Source organism: Peromyscus leucopus, chromosome 7 (assembly GCF_004664715.2).
Source record: "Peromyscus leucopus breed LL Stock chromosome 7, UCI_PerLeu_2.1, whole genome shotgun sequence".
Taxonomy (NCBI): Eukaryota; Metazoa; Chordata; class Mammalia; order Rodentia; family Cricetidae; genus Peromyscus; species Peromyscus leucopus.
In genome coordinates, this window is record NC_051069.1 from 52,500,385 (window position 1) to 52,517,025 (window position 16,641).

Below are 16,641 nucleotides of genomic sequence, written 5' to 3' on the forward strand. Positions count from 1 at the left end.
TAATTTTTCTTGGAAGTGGTCTATGTCTGTTGCAAATAGAAGTTTCCTTAATGAGGGGTGAAGACTACACTTATCGATGGGTATAAGGATAAATGTTTAGATTGTTGTTTAGAATTATGATGATTTAGTAAAATGGTGATTGGATGTTTTCCCTGGTAGTGGTTTTCAATATTAGGTTTCCATTACCAAGCATGATTTACCTTTTTGTGCAGGTTGTAAGTCTGAATAGAGAGCTGTTGGTTACCACCAAGGTATTAATGCCACTACTTCCCCCTTAAGGCTATAGTGCAATGTAGGTAGTTGCTGCCATAGGCATTAGATCTAGGTAGGACTGTCTGTTGCATTCCTCCTTTGACATCTTTCCCAGTGTCTTCTGGTACCATGAAAACTGATCTTCAATGGGGAGACATTCAAGTCAGTTCAAGCTCAGAATCTTCTGAACCCTGTGACTGAAGTCCATGGTATCTTCAGCAAACAGGGACATACTTTCACCTCTGGGAGGGAGGGAGTCAACCAAAGGAAATGGCAACAGTTTGCAATGGAAAATTCTGACCAGTAACTCAGAGGCTACTATGTGTAAAGCTTTCCTTGGATCTGTTTAAATTGTTGACCTCCTCTTTACACATAGAATGAATCAAGCAAAAGATAAAATATCAGGATTCAAAAATGAAGACCATCTGGACAAAATGAGCAAGGAGTAGAAAAACAAACAAACAAACAAATAAGCAATAGAAAAAGGACAGAAAGGGAATAAAGGACACCATGAAAACACTAAATCTTTGAATTACTGGGAGAAAAATCCCAAGTCAATGTCATAGAAATCTCTAACAAGATCATAGAGGGGGAAAAAAAGCTTTTCTTTGAGTTTTCTAATTGAATCATTGGGTTTTTCAACTCCATCTTCATTTCAGTTTGAGTCTTCTTCAATGTTTCTATCTTCTTATTGAGTTATATTTCCACGAACTGGATTGTCTTCTTCATGTCGTGGGCATTAGTCAAGTGTTTAGTCTCCTAATTACTTTCTCCTTAATTTAATTAAAATGCTTCTTTGTGTCTTTTTAAAACTCTTTGAATTCTTTGATGAATTTTATGATTTTTCTTTTAAGTTGAGCATCCTGGGGTTCTTTTGGGTAATTTTCATTGGCAAACATTTATACAAGACTATTTTGGAGAGGGAGAGCATATAATGGTTTGTTCTTTTATATTGTTTGTATTTTTGTCATGAGCTATAGGCATGTGTACTTCTTTTGTTAGTTCTAAGTACAATATGGATAGAGAAGGCCAGAAGAGAAAGGAGGATAAGAAGGTAGGTTAGGCCTAGAAGGTAGAAGTGGCTTTGGTATAATGAAGTTAGGTGGACAAAGTGGACTGGGCTAATGTCTAGAATGAACCTGCTGGTTTAAGATTTGATTGTGAAGTTAGATCTGGCTGCCAAGAAAGGTTGGATATAGTGTGGGAGGATCCTGTGGTTTCGGGGTGGGTAGGTAAAGTTCTAGCAGAAGTCTAGAGATTGACCTTGATTCAGGCAAGGCTGGCCAGACTAGGCCACGGAACTGTATGCAGGTTGCATGCTAGGTCTGGCAGGTTAGGGAGGGTTCATGAATGAGGAAGGTCACAGAGTCTCAAACACTGGAGGAGGATGTGAAAGATCTGGCTGGTTGGTGTCCTGGGTCTATTGCTATGAAGAGAGGTCATGACCATGGAAACTCTAATAAAACAGAGCATTTAGTTGGGGCTTATTTTGAGTTTCAGACATTTAGTCACTAATCATTGAGTGGGGAGCCTAGAGAGCATGTTGATGCAGGCAGTCACTGGAGCAGCAACTGAAAGTTACATCGTGATCTACAGATAGAAAGACTCTGGGCTTGGTATGGGCTTTTGAAACCTCAAAATTCACCTCCAATAACACACTTACTTCAACAACACCATACCTCCTAAACCCTTTTCAAATAGTGTTATTCCCTGTGACTAAGAATTCAAATATATGGACCTGGAGAGATCACTCTTATTGAAATCACCACATTCTACTCCCTGGCGCCAATTAGCTTGTAGGAATACCAAAATGCAAAAATTCAGTCCAACTTCAAAAAGTTGGACAACTTCAAGAGTCCCCACAGTCCATCAGAGTCTCAACATTATTTAAAAGTCAAAAGTTCAAAGTCTCTTCTGATATTCATGTCAATCTCTGAACTGTAACCCCTTGTAAAATAAAAATCAAGAGGTAGATCACTTACTACCAAACTACAGTAACACAGGATGTACATTACCATTCCAAAATGGAGAAAGGGAAAGATAGTAAGGAAATACTATCTGAATTAAAACCAAAAACCAGCTGGGCAAAGTCCAAACTGCAAATCCGTGGCTGATGTCAAAGCACTCTTCAAATAATCAATCTTTTCAGATTTGCTGACTGCATCACACTTCTCTTTCTTGGGCTTGTTCCACACCCAGTCTTCAGCCTTCGTTGGCATGGTATCCCATGATTGGCATCTCCCACATCTTGGGGTCTCCAATATAATTCAGGCTTCACCTTTACAGCTTCACACAATAGCCTTCCTGAGCTTCCATGATGGGATACTCCTGGCACATGTCTGGTGTCGGTGGCTTTCCTTAGCCCCAGAGGTAGGTTCTACACCCCATTTCCTGTATCCTTGACCCTAAAACCAGAACCACATGGCTGAAAATGCCAAATTCTGCTACTTGCTGGTCCTGGAACATGGCTCCCTCATTCAATTGCATTAGTATCTACTTTCTGTTGTTGATGGTTTCCTTCACTTCTTAAGCTTTACTTTAATTCCTTTTCACAAGTTGGAAACTTACCTGGGCAGGGTCTTGCCTTGAGGTCACCACTCCCTTTATTCCATTTAGCATCAGGCTTCTCTTTAAATATTTATCTTCTTGAACACAGGACTTAGTTCCATGGCATTCCCCGGTGCTCTCTTTCTCCTCAAACTGAATACATTTTGTAGTTTTCCTTGTTCAGAATGCTCCTTTTATTGTAGAGCTGCATAAGAGTGACCACTCAATACTAGGTTACCTTGAAATCTCCTCTACCAACACCATTAATCCAAAACTCTTCAATTTAGCCTTAGGCAGGTTTTTTGGACAAGGGCAGAAACCAGCCACATTCTTCACCAAAATATCACAGGGACAGTCTCTAGGCCACTTACTAATATTCTTCTCCTCTGAAAATTCTTGAGCGGGACACCCACATTCCACATTGCCCTCAGTACCACACTGTCTTCCATGTTTCTACTAGGATGCTTCATTAAGCTCTGCTTAAAGTGTCCAACCAATTTTCTAGTCCAAAGTCCCAAAGTCTTCCATGTCCTATAACATTGTCATACCAATCATACTCCACTCCCTGGCACCAACTTCTGTCTTGATCCTTTTCCTTTCCAAGGAGTTCCTTATTTCTTTTCAAGTAGTTCCACTCCCTGGTGACTAAGCATACAAATATATGATACTATGGGGGTCATTCTTTTTTAAACTACCACACGTGGAGAGGTTGGATGTGGTATAAAAGGGACCTGTTGTGTAAGTTAGGGTTGGTCCTGGTGGAATCCTAGAGGTAGTTTGCAGTGCAAGCATGGTTGACATGGTTCATGCAGTTCTGCAGTCTAAGACTGGAGAACTGCATGAACCTGGGCTAGAGCCTGCAGAAGGTGAGAATAGAGGATGTCAGGGACATTCACTGGATTAAACCATGAAGAAGACAATGAGAGATCTTGAGCTGTGAGTTCTTGCATTAACTGAATGTGATGTCTACAAGCTTCAGCCTTCTCCATTCTCCATTCTGTACATTGCATCATGTGTCTGCCTATACCAGCCTTATATCTATTTTGCCATAGTCCACATCCTCCTTCCTTCAGGGATACTGCATGTATTGTTTTTGGAATTCTGGGGGTTTGTTTTGGTTTTTGTAATTTTCTTTTTCTTAAAAGTCTGTGATTTTTCATAGACCATAAATTTCTTCCATGAATAAATTTTATATGCAGCCAATCTGTGTTCTATCTTATTCTATTTGCTCATATCTTCCTTTTTGCTTTTTGATTTTTTATGTTTTTATCATTTCTCTAAGGAAATTTCCTAACTATAGGATTAATTTTTCTCTCTTGTGTTTTTCTTTCCATCTCTTCATTTTCTTTTTTTCCCTTTTTTTAACTGATGAGTTTATTATGAGTACAAGTTGGGGCTTATTTCTAAGATCATAAACAATTTACAAGTTTTTATAAAGCTGAAGAAAATGTCTCTTCCTCCTCCAGCAAATATTAACTGCCTATCAATCCTCAGAGAGGGATGAGGCCTCATGAACTCCCCACATCCAAACAACCATTCCTCAAGTAGAAACAGAGCCTTGGGAGAATACACCTGACCTCCTGAAAATCTACCATGAGTCATTGACAGATCTCACCTCTTATAATAATCCCATCTTCTGTGAGCACAAGACTATAAAAGCCCCATCATGTCTTGAATATAGCATTCCTCAATGTTCCATATTCTTTCTAAACCTTCTACAATTTTCAGTGAGTTTTGGAGAGCATAATACAGATATCCAATTTGGGGCTGAATACTCAATCATCACTTATTCTCATCATTTTGACCAGTTCTGAGTCTTTACTGTTACCATTGTCCATTGAACACTTTATGTGGTATGGCCCAGACCTGAAAATGAAAAGTCTTAGTCCCTTCTCAAGTCAATGAAATGTCAATGACTTGTCACCTTTATATATTCTGGGCTGAAAATTCAGGATCTCTCTGGAAAGGAAGTCATACATCTACTATGAAGTTCCACCCTCTCCTGCTAGTTGGGCAAAAAATATTCTGGGTAAGGTATTGTAGACTTTATCTACTGAACACTGTGGCTATGAGACAGTATTAATCTTCCCCTCACATCCAGCAGCTCAGTACTAAGACAGAAAATTGATTTTCTTTATCTCTCTCTCGTACAACACCACACACACACACACACACACACACACACACACACACACACAGGGAAGATAGATAGATATATATATATAGATAGATAGATGATAGATAGATATAGATAGATATAGATAAGATATAGATATAGAGATATAGATATAGATATATAGATGATATAGATAGAGATAGAGATAGAGAGAGGCTCTCATGGTTATATTCACTTTCCCTCTCTCTCCCCTCCAGCTACAAGTACCCATCCAGAATTGGTGCCATTCACTTTCAACTTGACAATCACCAACCTGCCTTATACCACAGAAATGGGGTACCTAGGCTCCATACATGTCAACAAAACAGAGAAGGCCTTGAACTACCTGGTAATGTGAAACGTGCATACTATGGCTTACCTTTCCTTCACCTCAATCTCATGGATCTCTCTCTCACTCATCCTTTTGGCTTACCCCCAGCTCCAGTCATTGTTCAAGAATACCAGCATTGGTTCTGGCTACTCTGGTTGCAGACTGACCTTGATCAGGTGAGCCTTCCTTTCTTTATATCACAGAGAACTTCTCTGTCATGGTCTAATTCATCTGAGGTTAAGATGGGAATATCACATGCAGAAGGCAAGGAACATAAAGGAATGAAGCCCTCCAGGAATTCAGACATGGGAGACACTGTCTTTAGTTTAGTGCATGAGAGACAGGACTTCCTGACAGAAGAGGCTTCCATGGACCTTATTTGTGTGAAAAAAAAATTGTGTAAAGCATTGAGGCTCACTGAATCACTTAGCAATCATGGAATTCTTCATTTTATGGTACACTCTGTGACTTAGCAACCATAACTTTCTTCCGCAAAAGTTCCACTATATAGAGAGGGCAGTGGTTACACAAACATGAAACCATAAACCAGGGCAAAGAGACCATTAATTCTACACAGAGGCTAAAAGAACCTAGTAATGGAGTTTCAGCTTGACCCTGGGGAGCTGGGTGGAGGCTTTCTACAGATGATGTTGCTTGAGTCATACTTTGACAGTGCATGTACAGAAAGCAGAGAAAGCACAGGAAAAAAAAAAACTATTTCATGGTTGGTTCATCATAATTAATACAGGGTGTAAGAATTGGAAATACATTTCTTGGTCCTCTTTTTCCTCCTCCTCCTCCTCATTTTATTTGTTTTTTTCTTCCTTCTTTACCTCTGTTCTACCTCTTGTTCCTCCTTCTTTTCTAGCCCTTCCCCTCCATAGAAAAATCTCTATGCTATTGAAGAATAGGGTGGAGCAGAGTGAATGAAGAATGAAGGAATGAAAAAAATGAAGAAAGGAAAAGAGAAGAGGGAAGTATGTTAGAAAGGAGAAGAAAGAGAAAATGATAAAATAATAAAGAATAATAGAGAAAATAGAAAAAAAGAAAGAAAAGAAGTAGAAAGGAAGAGAGGGAAATAAAAGGAAGGAAAAGGGAAGAGAGAAATGTAGATGATGGGAAGAAAGATGTTCCAAGAAGTCTTGGAGTAACTTTGAACATAATAGGAAGTGTTGATAGTTGTCATGATAGATGTGAACCAAATAACTGAAGGAAAAAATGAGAGCAAGAGAAAAAAAAAAGCTGAACCAACTTTTCTAGAGCTAACCCACTTTATAAAGTAGGAGACCTAGAGAAAGAGGACTTAAAAAAGAATGTGACTGAGAAAGTAGACATGGTCCATTAAAAAGACATGCACAAATCCAGAAGGGACTCAACTTGAGGAGGATATGCACAATTTTCTCATATCTCTTGATGACCCATATCCATATGCTCATCACCCTAGGTCAGAAAAGAATGGAGCAGCCACTGGAGTGGATACTATTTGCACCTACTATCATGACCCCATGAGTCCTCCTCTGGACAGGAAGCAGTTGTATCAAGAAGTGGCCCAGCTGACGAATGGTATCTCCAAGCTGGGTCCCTACAACCTGGACAGAGACAGTCTCTATGTCAATGGTGAGTGTCTTTGTTAGAATGGGGGTCTCCTTTAGTGTTAGTTTTCACTGCTCTAAAAAAGTAACAGACTCAGTTTAAACAAGAAAAGGGTTTTATGGCCCATAGTTTCAAAAGTTTCAGCCCTAGTTAATTAGTTCCTGTATTATTTATTAACTTTCCTCATCAGTGTGACAAAATACCTGACGAAGGCAGCTTACAGGAGAAAAGGCATCTGTAGCTCACAGTTCTAAATACCATCAATCATGGCAGTGACATAATGTCAGGAGCTTGAAGCTGCTGGTCACATTGTATCCGCAGTCAGGAAGCAGAGTGAGATGAATCCTGGTGCTGAGTTCATCTTCTCTGTTTGTGTTCAGTCTGAGACTCCTGCTCACTAGATGGTGCCATCCACATTCAGTGTGTGTTTTCCCACCTCAAAGTGGGAAATCTTTCTGGAAACACCTTCATGAACACACATATCTGTTTCCATATGATTTTAAATCTAGTCCAGTTAATAAAGATTAATCATTGTAGTTTCATTACTTTTAGGCCTGTGGCAAGGTAGAAATAAGGTGGAAGGCATAAAATGGGTAATCTGCTCTTTTATTGGATCCACGAAGCAAAGAGACAGGCAGATTTGGGGGATGCAATATACCCTTCCATGCCATGAAACAAGTGACCTAGTTTCTCCAATGAGCCCCCACCTCTGCTAATAATTCACTCAGTTATTAGCTGATCCATTGATTACCAAGGGCTGTGGGCTATACAGCAGGTAGCAACTAGTGTTTGACAAGTTAACCACCAGAAGTATAACTCCCTGATGGGGATGCCCATCTGGAAAAGCCACGGGGTCACTGGCTGTGAAAACTGGTTGTTTATTGTCTATATCTTTCTCAGGTGCCACTGCTATGCCTCCCTAATAAGAACAGCTGTGGGGTGCTTTCTACCGCTCTTTGGTAGTGTGTTTTACATATCTGGGCACACATTTTGCTGTAGATTTCTGTTTAAGTTTTATAATTTTGATGAACAGAAATATTACCAGAATATTCTTCTTAACTGACACAGGGAGGTAACAGTGTTCTGAAGTCTCAAAGACAGCCTTTTGCACATTTTGCAAAGATGTTAGAACAAGTCCAAAACAGACTAAGCTGCCCCTACAGAGAACACACAAAGACTAAATCCCAGGTGTTGTTTATTGAGAAATCAAGGCCAGGCTGTTTACATTGAGATATAGTCCTTACAGTAGTTCTCTTTCTGCATGTACCCTGACCACTCAAGGTTCAGCCAATTGTTTAACATCTGGGATCCCTCACCAACTTAGAGTTATGCACATGAGTCAATGTGACATTGCTTGCTTAAGAGAAACTATGTGACTTATCTTGTGTTTTGAGAATGGGTAGAACCCTGAAAATGTAACATATAATTGTCCAGAGTTTGGTTGTGAGGGAGCAGCAGCAGTGTGAAGACAGACAGCTGTGTAGAGTTATGTGAGAGCTGCTGCAGAATGTGTGTGTGTGTGTGTGTGTGTGTGTGTGTGTGTGTGTGTGTGTGTGTGTGTGCTGGATGAGAGATGAAGAAGAAGCATGAGAGAAATGTGAGGGAGTGAGTGGGTGAAAGAGTGAATGAGTAAAGAGTGAGTGAATAATGTAGAAGTATGTGTGTGAGAGTGAGAGAGAGAGAAGAGAGAGAGAGAGAGAGAGAGAGAGAGAGAGAGAGAAGAGGAGAGGAGAGGAGAGGAGAGGAGAGGAGAGGAGAGGAGAGAGGAGAGGAGAGGAGAGGAGAGGAGAGGAGAGGAGAGGAGAGGAGAGGAGAGGAGAGGAGAGGTGTGAAGGAGCTACTGCTGCATAGAGGGGCTGTGCCTAGGAAGTGTGTAAAGTGCTGTCTGGTGAGAGAGCTATGTAAATGAGATGTTTAACTGTGGCTGGGTGGAGATTTGTAACTGTGTGGAGGCAAGGAAGATGAAACTGTATAGAAAAGAGATGTAGAAGAGAAATGTATGTAAAAGAAAGATGTGTAGCCATGTGAAAATGTTTGTATGTAAAGATATGTAGCTGTATGCAGTAGTGTGGAGATATGTAGCTGTGTGGAGAAAGAGTCAGAGACCATTCTTAAGATAAAGTAAAAGAGAAAGTTAACATCAGAAAGCATGTGTGTGTCTTTATTTCACCAGTCATAGATAGATTTAACCTTATTCTTAATTACCCTAAGATAAAAAAAAAAAAAAACTTCCTATCCCTCACTACTCTAAGGCATTCTTTTTATTACCCTGAGCTGATCATGGGAGCTGGTCTCTCATGGTCCATGTTATTTGATGAAGTTAGCACTCTTGCAATCCAATCACCTTTCTACAGTTTCACCAATTGGGGACCAAGCCTTCAACACATGAGCTTTCTGGAATACATTTCAGATCCTAAACATCATTTACTTAGTGACTTTTGTATGCGAATAGCTCATTATAGGGGATGGTTTTAGAATCCTATGTCTGGAGACATATCCATGTCACTACTCAAAGGGTGTTAATATTTTTTTGTTAGGTATAGGTAAGTGGATGCTGGTAAGTAGCCCAAAGGTATAGTACAATCCCCTAATATTTATTAAATTAATAGTCTCAACCTTGAGAAATTATTTTACATAAACTTTCCAGCTTCATCTTTTATTGTTTGAGAATTTCTTGTAACCCTGATAGAAGCCTAATATTTCTTAGATGGCTCATTTTGTAATGTTTAACCCACCAAAGAAATCCAAGTCCTTTTCTACTTCATCTCTTTGGATTAAATATTTCCTGCTATTTCTCCTTCTCTTCATCTTCCTCCTGTTCTTCCTTTTTGTACCCCTCCTCCTCTTCCTTTTTCTACTATTCACATCCTTCTCCTCCTGTTTATTGTCTTCTCTTTCTCCTCTTTCCCATTCTTGCTATCTTCTCTCGTTCTATACCTCTTCCTTCTCTTCTACCCCTTTCTCCTCTTTTTCCCCTCCTCCTACTCTTTTTGATCCTCTTGTTTCTCCATTGTGTTCTCCCAGTTCATTTCTTTCTCCTGTTCCTCTTCCTTCCCTTATTGCCTTTCTTTCCCCCCACATTCTCCCCCTGCCCTTGCTGCATCAAGGCTATGCAAGATGTCCTAACTTAGGTAATGGATTCACAAAAGCCAGCTCATGCACCAGAGATAGATCCTCATCTCATTGCCTGGGGTCCCTTAAACACACCAAGATATATAATTGTCTCACTCGTGCAGAGGGCCTAGTCCAGTCCCATGCCCCTACTCCAGTAATCAGATTGGTGAATACCCTAACTGTCATCATAGATCCTTCATCCAGTAACCAACTGACAGAAGCAGAAGCAGAGATTCACAGCCAAGCACCAGGCCAAGTTCCAGGAATCCAGTCAAAGAGAGGGAAGAGGGATTCTATGACCTAGGGGGCATCATGATCATGAAGGGGAAATCTATAGAGATAACCAAACCAAGCTAGTGGGAACTCATAAACTTTAGACCAACAACTGTGGTGCCCTGAATATTTAAATAAGTTTTATTTATTTGTTTGTGTTTATGAGTACATGCATGTCCTCATATACATGTTGAAATTAAAGTAATACTGTGGGAGTCAGTTCTCTCCTTCTACCATGTGGGTCCAAAGTATTGAATTCAGAAGGCCAGGCTTGGTGGCAAGTACTTTTAGTCAATGAACCATCTTGCCAGCTATATTATTATATATTGTTCTAGTAAAATTATTGGTGATGATAGTTATCATGACTATTATCAGAGGACAAGGCACATAATAAGGGCCAAGTAAAATGCAGACATTACTCCATATATATAAGTCTCAGAATGTTTCATAATGACTTCGACTTCCAGGTCTACCCTCTTTTCATCTCTTGTGCTTAAATAACAGTCCCTTATCATTAATCTTTCTTTCCTATCTGCAGGTTATAACCATCAGTACTGGACCCCTACCACAAGCAGTGAGTACTCAAAACTGTGATGTCCCAATATCTCTAGGACCCCCTTCCCTAGAATCAACTCCATAGAAGAGAAATGTACAATATCATTTCCATAAGTTCTCCAGAGCAGCTCCATCAACCCTTCCTTTCCACATCGCCTACTCCAAGCTCTACAGCTAAGAACAATGACTCCAGAGCTTTTGATACTGCCACACTGCTTTGTATGATATCTGCTCTTCACTCAGCCTGTTCTGCACAGTCTACGGTTGGGCCACCCCAGACACTAGTTTGTTCTTTTAGCACCCTAACCTTGGTCCAACCACAGTACTTTACACTAGCTACTTATGAAGGCCGACTATCTCTGATTTCTCAATTTCCAAATCTCACCTCAAGGATCTGAAAGACTTTTCCAGACTACCTTCTATTACTAACCCTTTCTTTACATTCACATCTGGCCTATTTTTTTTTTTCCTCTCATCATGATGACTAATTGTTTGCTTGTTTCTTCTGTGGAATTTACTTCTATTTTATTCAGTCCTCATGTATTTATCACCTACTTCATACTCACTTTTTATTTATAAATTGAATGATTGAATTCATGAATAAGCAATCTGCATATGTTCGTGTATGAATTCTATTTGAATATTAGAAAACTATTCTGGATCATAGTCATGATTGTGATTATTGTCCTATCTCTTTATTTTTCCCAGACATGGGCATAAGGTCTACTAAGACTCCAGGCATCTGCCACAGAGATAAATTCTGCCAAACTGAAGCCCTTGGACAGGCTTGGGGCACACAATCCAACCTTATGCTATAGGGGATACAAAAATAGAGTACAGTGACTGTATCACTTTAGCTTCAGAAATAAATATCTTTGTCTGGGGAAATGGATCAGTGGATAAAAGCACTTACTGTGAAAAGTCAGCTGTGACCCGAGCAGTATGGGAGGCAGAAATGGGAAGATCCCTGGGGCTTGCTGGTTGCAAGCCTACCTCCAAAATCAGTGAGACCCTGTCTCAAAGAAATCAGACAGAGACAGAACAAAACACTGCAGAGCTTTTCTGGTCTCTATGCATGCCTAGGTACGTACACCTGCACACACATCTTGCACATACATCATACACATACAGCACACTTGCACACCAGTAAGTAAATAAATGAATAAATAACTCATACTCACATGCATTATCTGGTCAAAATACATAAATAGCCTATGAAATATAAATAAAAAGTATATGTGAGCATGTTAATTGATAAAAATACAGTGTATCTATGTAGTCAGATATTATTAGCCCTAACAAGAAAGAAATTCTCACATTTAACATAGATAATATTGAGAATATCCTCACAAAAAGAAAAATGCTATATGATTTTTCTCATGAGAGGTATAGAATAGTAAAATCCATATAAACCAAAAGTACCAATAGTGGTTGCTACAGGTTAGAGAAGGACAAATGGGGGCTGTTTAATTACTTAGAGTTTTAGTTTTGTAAGATGAGAAGATTCTGAAGACTGGTTACACAGCAGCTAAGTTCAACCATCCCTTTGACTATAGCCATCTGGGTTACAATGCATATTAAACTTCCCACTTCCTCTTTTCTGCTACAGGTACAACCCCATCTCTGGGACACTTCACCCTCAACTTCACTATAACCAACCTGCGCCATAGAGAGGGCATGGGATCCCAAGGATCTGAAATATTCAACAGCACAGAGAGAATCTTGAATCGATTGGTCAGAATTCTCTCACACTCACCCTGTCCAATCTCAGTCTTGTACCTCTTGGCCCCTTAGATCATCTTTTCTTTTGTCCATAGCTCAAGCCCATGTTCGAGAATACCAGTATCGGGCACCTTTACTCTGGTTGTAGACTGATCTTGCTGAGGTAAGAACTTTATAGTTGTTATGCAGGGCATATAGAAAATCACCATGAGATAACTCCTAACTCCTTGTTCCTAGTGTTCTAGGAGAAGGTAACCTCCAACTTCTCTCCAGTCCTTTCCCTTTAAGACTGAAAAGTGTAGACTCCATTTCCTTTCACAAGACAATGATGTTTCATTTTATTAAGCAATTCCTGCTTATGTTTTATTATAATTTCATTTATGTTGCTGTAGTAAAATACTCTGACAAAAAAAGAAATACACATAAGGAAATGTTTACTTGGGTTAAAGTTCTAGACTACAGTCCATTGAGTGGAGAAGTTATAGTGGAAAGGGCTTGAAACAACTGATCACATCATACCCACAGTCAAGAGTAGAGAAAAATTAATGCATCCATCTGCTTGCTGGCTGCTTGCTAGGCTTCTTCAGTTCTACAGGCTCAAGATTGATGCTACCCATGATGATCTGGGTCTTCCTATATCAAATAACAAACAAGACCATTCCTCACAGGCTTGGTGACAAACTGACCTGATATCATTAATTCTTCATTAAGACTTTTTCCAGGCAATTCGAGTTTGTGGTAGGTTGACATTTAAAATTAACCATCACAGGTCTGAAACTGTTGATTCATTTTACACACAAAAATAAATCATAGAGACAGAGATGTGGAGAAACATCTGGCATCATTCAGTGGTTGAATAGGAGTTACACCAATTGAAATTGTTTGTTTGTTTGTTTTACCTTATTTGCAAATTTCTTTTCCCACCCCCATTGTCACATCTTAGTACAGCATGTTAAGTCATGTTATAGATGTCACGTTAAAGGATAGAACAGATACTGGCATGTTTAGATGCTGTCCTTTTTGCAAGGTCCTAGGTTCTGTTATTGCTTTCTTCTTCCACGAAGGTCATTAATTGTTCATCAGTTGCCTCACTTCTCTTTTTCATCAGTGAAACTTTTGTGAGCCCCAACCTAGAGTTTCTATCTTCCCATCTCTGTCTCATTTCCTTGCCCAGGCCTGAGAAAGATGGAACAGCCACTGGAGTGGATGCTGTCTGCACTCACCATTCTGATCCCACGGGCCTTACACTGGACAGAGAGAAGCTGTACTGGGAATTTAGTCATAATACCCATGGTGTCACCAAGCTGGGATCCTTTGCTTTAGAAAAGGACAGTCTGTACATCAATGGTGAGCATCCTCTTAGGAACCATAAGCTGAAGATGAAAATGTTACCCTAAGATAAGTGGGCTCTCTCATTGGTCACAAGACCCTTCCTGTTGCTACCTGCTGCTGACATATAAGCTTTGAGTCTTCAAGTCATTCTCTTTTCTCTGTATTGCTGCATTATAAAGGCATTATTTAAATATGTATCTAACCTACAAAAGCTTTCCTCTATCCACATCTACAACTATCTCTGGTTGAAGCCAATGGTGGTTCAGTAGTGGTTCAAATCTAGGGTTGTTTGTTGTTTTGTTTACTTTGAGGTAAGTCTTGCTATGTGACTGAGGCTGTCTAGAACTAACAGCATAACCTAGTCTATCTTCAAACTGATGATTCCCATTTCAGCCTCACCTGAGTGCTGGGGTTAGATGTATATACCCAATATCTGCCTATATTATATATATATATATATATATATATATATATATATATATGGAGCTAAAATGTCTCTATCATGCTTGCTATGCATCAGGCCATATTCTCTGAGCCCTACTTCCATCAGAAGATTTCATTTGAAACTTCATACTTAGCTGGGAGTGAATGGCTCATGCCTGTAATCCTTGAGTGTGCCTGGTATGTTCAGGGGTCATGATTTGATCTCCAGTACTATAAGGAAGAAGAGGAGAAGGGGAGGAATAAGGGAGTAAAATGAAGGAGAAGCAGAAGCAGAAACAAGAAGCATTTACCAGGTGAGGTAGCCCCTGTTTGCAATCAAAGTACTTAAAAGGAGAGATGGAAGGTTTTCTGCAAGTTTGTGCTCAGCCTGGGTTACATAGAGAGTTCAAGACCTGCCTGGGCTACAGACTATGATTCTAACTCAAATAAAATAAGGATTCAATCTCAAACAAAACAGAAAGTTGAATCTTTCATCTTCCTCCCTATGTACTTTGAAAAGTTACAGTTTACAAATATATGTGGTAGAGTTGGGTTGTGTTTAAATTGTAAGTCCATGAGAATAGAGATAGTTATTTTGATGACACTTTTTTTTTGGTGTTTTGGTTTCTTTAAGACAGGGTTTGTCATTTCTCTGTGTAGCCCTGGATATCTTGGAACTCACTCTATAGACCAAGCTGGCCTGGAACTCAGAGAGATCCTCCTGATTATTTCTCTGCCTCTGCCTCTGTAGTGCTGTGATTAAAGGTATGTGCCACCACTGCCCAGCCAATGACAACTGGATTCTAAGTGTTCCACTGTATAGACTTGAAGTCTCAGCTAGAGATGATGATGATGGGTCTCAGCTATACCATAAACATTTCTGTCCTTGCATTCCCATTCTTTCCTTTTCTCGTTGCAGATTTTACACATCGAACCTCTGCTTCCACTCCCAACAGTGAGTACTTAAATGTCTAATAATTGTGTTCACCACACCCTGTGGGAGCAGTAGCTGATCCATACCCTACTGAATCCAAGGTCATGGAGAAGAAAAAAATAGATTAAAACCTGGACTGTCACAACCACTACCATATATATTTATGGCCTGATTTGGAGAGCAGAGATACTCTCTTGGACATTCATGCACTACTTCAAATACCATGTTTTTACTCTAATCCATTTCTTCTCAGCGCCTGTGACCTCTTCTCTGTTTTTCACAGGGACCTTCACCGAACACCCTAACCTGTCTACAGGTAGGTGACTTCTCTCTACAACTCCTGCTAAGAAGCCAACTTTCCCAGTTTCATAAATAGGACTTCGGAGATAGTTGAGAAAACTGAGAATGTTCATGGGTGCTTCCAAGTCTGTGCATTTCTAAAGAGCTGGAGATATGCCACCCTCAAATTTTCATCCATATCAATCTTGGACAACTTGTTTATCTTCTCAGTGCCTCAGTTTCTTCAACTACCAAATGATACCTTTATTTAAAACTTCACACTAAGACCTTTTAAGGTCACTTCCTTAATCCCACCACTTGTAGCTCAGTAGTAGAATGCTTGAATAACAGGCCCAAGTTCGGGGTTTGGATTTATTTTAATTTTATCTTTTGTGAATATGTATGTATCTATGTGAGTTTATGCTATGTGCAGGTGGCCACAGAGGCCAGAAGATAGTGTTAGATCCCCTGTGGTTGGAATTGTAAGAATTTGTGAGCCACCATATATGGGTGCTGTGAACTAATTCTGGGTCCTCTGACAGAGCAGGAAGTGATCTTAATTGCTGAGCCATTTTTTGCAACCCTACATCCTGAGTTTAATCGGGAAATATTTACTTAGCACCTCTATTGTATTTATATATAGGGGATAAAATGTTGAATAAATCACATATAGTTCATCACAGGTTCAGTGTATTAGGTAAAGAAGTAAGATATGTAATTATAATTAATAATAAAAAACACTAAGAGAGGCACTAATGATGTCCTCAGTTAATAGACTACTCCCCGACCATACATAAAGCCCTATGTTCAGTCCACAGCACCCCATAAAATTAGGTGTGGGCTCACACACCTGTTATTCTATAATTCAAGTAGTAGAGACAAGAAAATCAGAAGATCAAGGACATCCGTGACCAGCCTGGGATACATGAGAACCTGTCTACAAAAGATAGACTTTTATGAAGTTTCACCCTTCCCATATGTCATACCATATGCGGTGTAGTTTTATATGTTTTAATTTTTGTTTTGAATTAATAATAATAGATTTAAGAACTGTTGGAAATTAGTATGAGCTTCCTTTATATCATTCACCTATTTTCCCTCCATGCCTAGACCTTATGTTACCCTGGTATA

General features: G+C 39.6%; 1 protein-coding gene across 1 annotated transcript in view; it reads left to right on the forward strand.

Moving 5' to 3' along the window:
- Nucleotides 1-16,641, forward strand: part of Muc16 (mucin 16, cell surface associated) — a 197,758-nt gene that overhangs the window by 44,969 nt on the left and 136,148 nt on the right. The window contains 5 exon segments of the mRNA XM_037208222.1: nt 12,430-12,554; nt 12,638-12,705; nt 13,717-13,889; nt 15,217-15,252; nt 15,485-15,547. Of these exon segments, the coding sequence (XP_037064117.1) occupies nt 12,430-12,554; nt 12,638-12,705; nt 13,717-13,889; nt 15,217-15,252; nt 15,485-15,547 (465 nt within the window).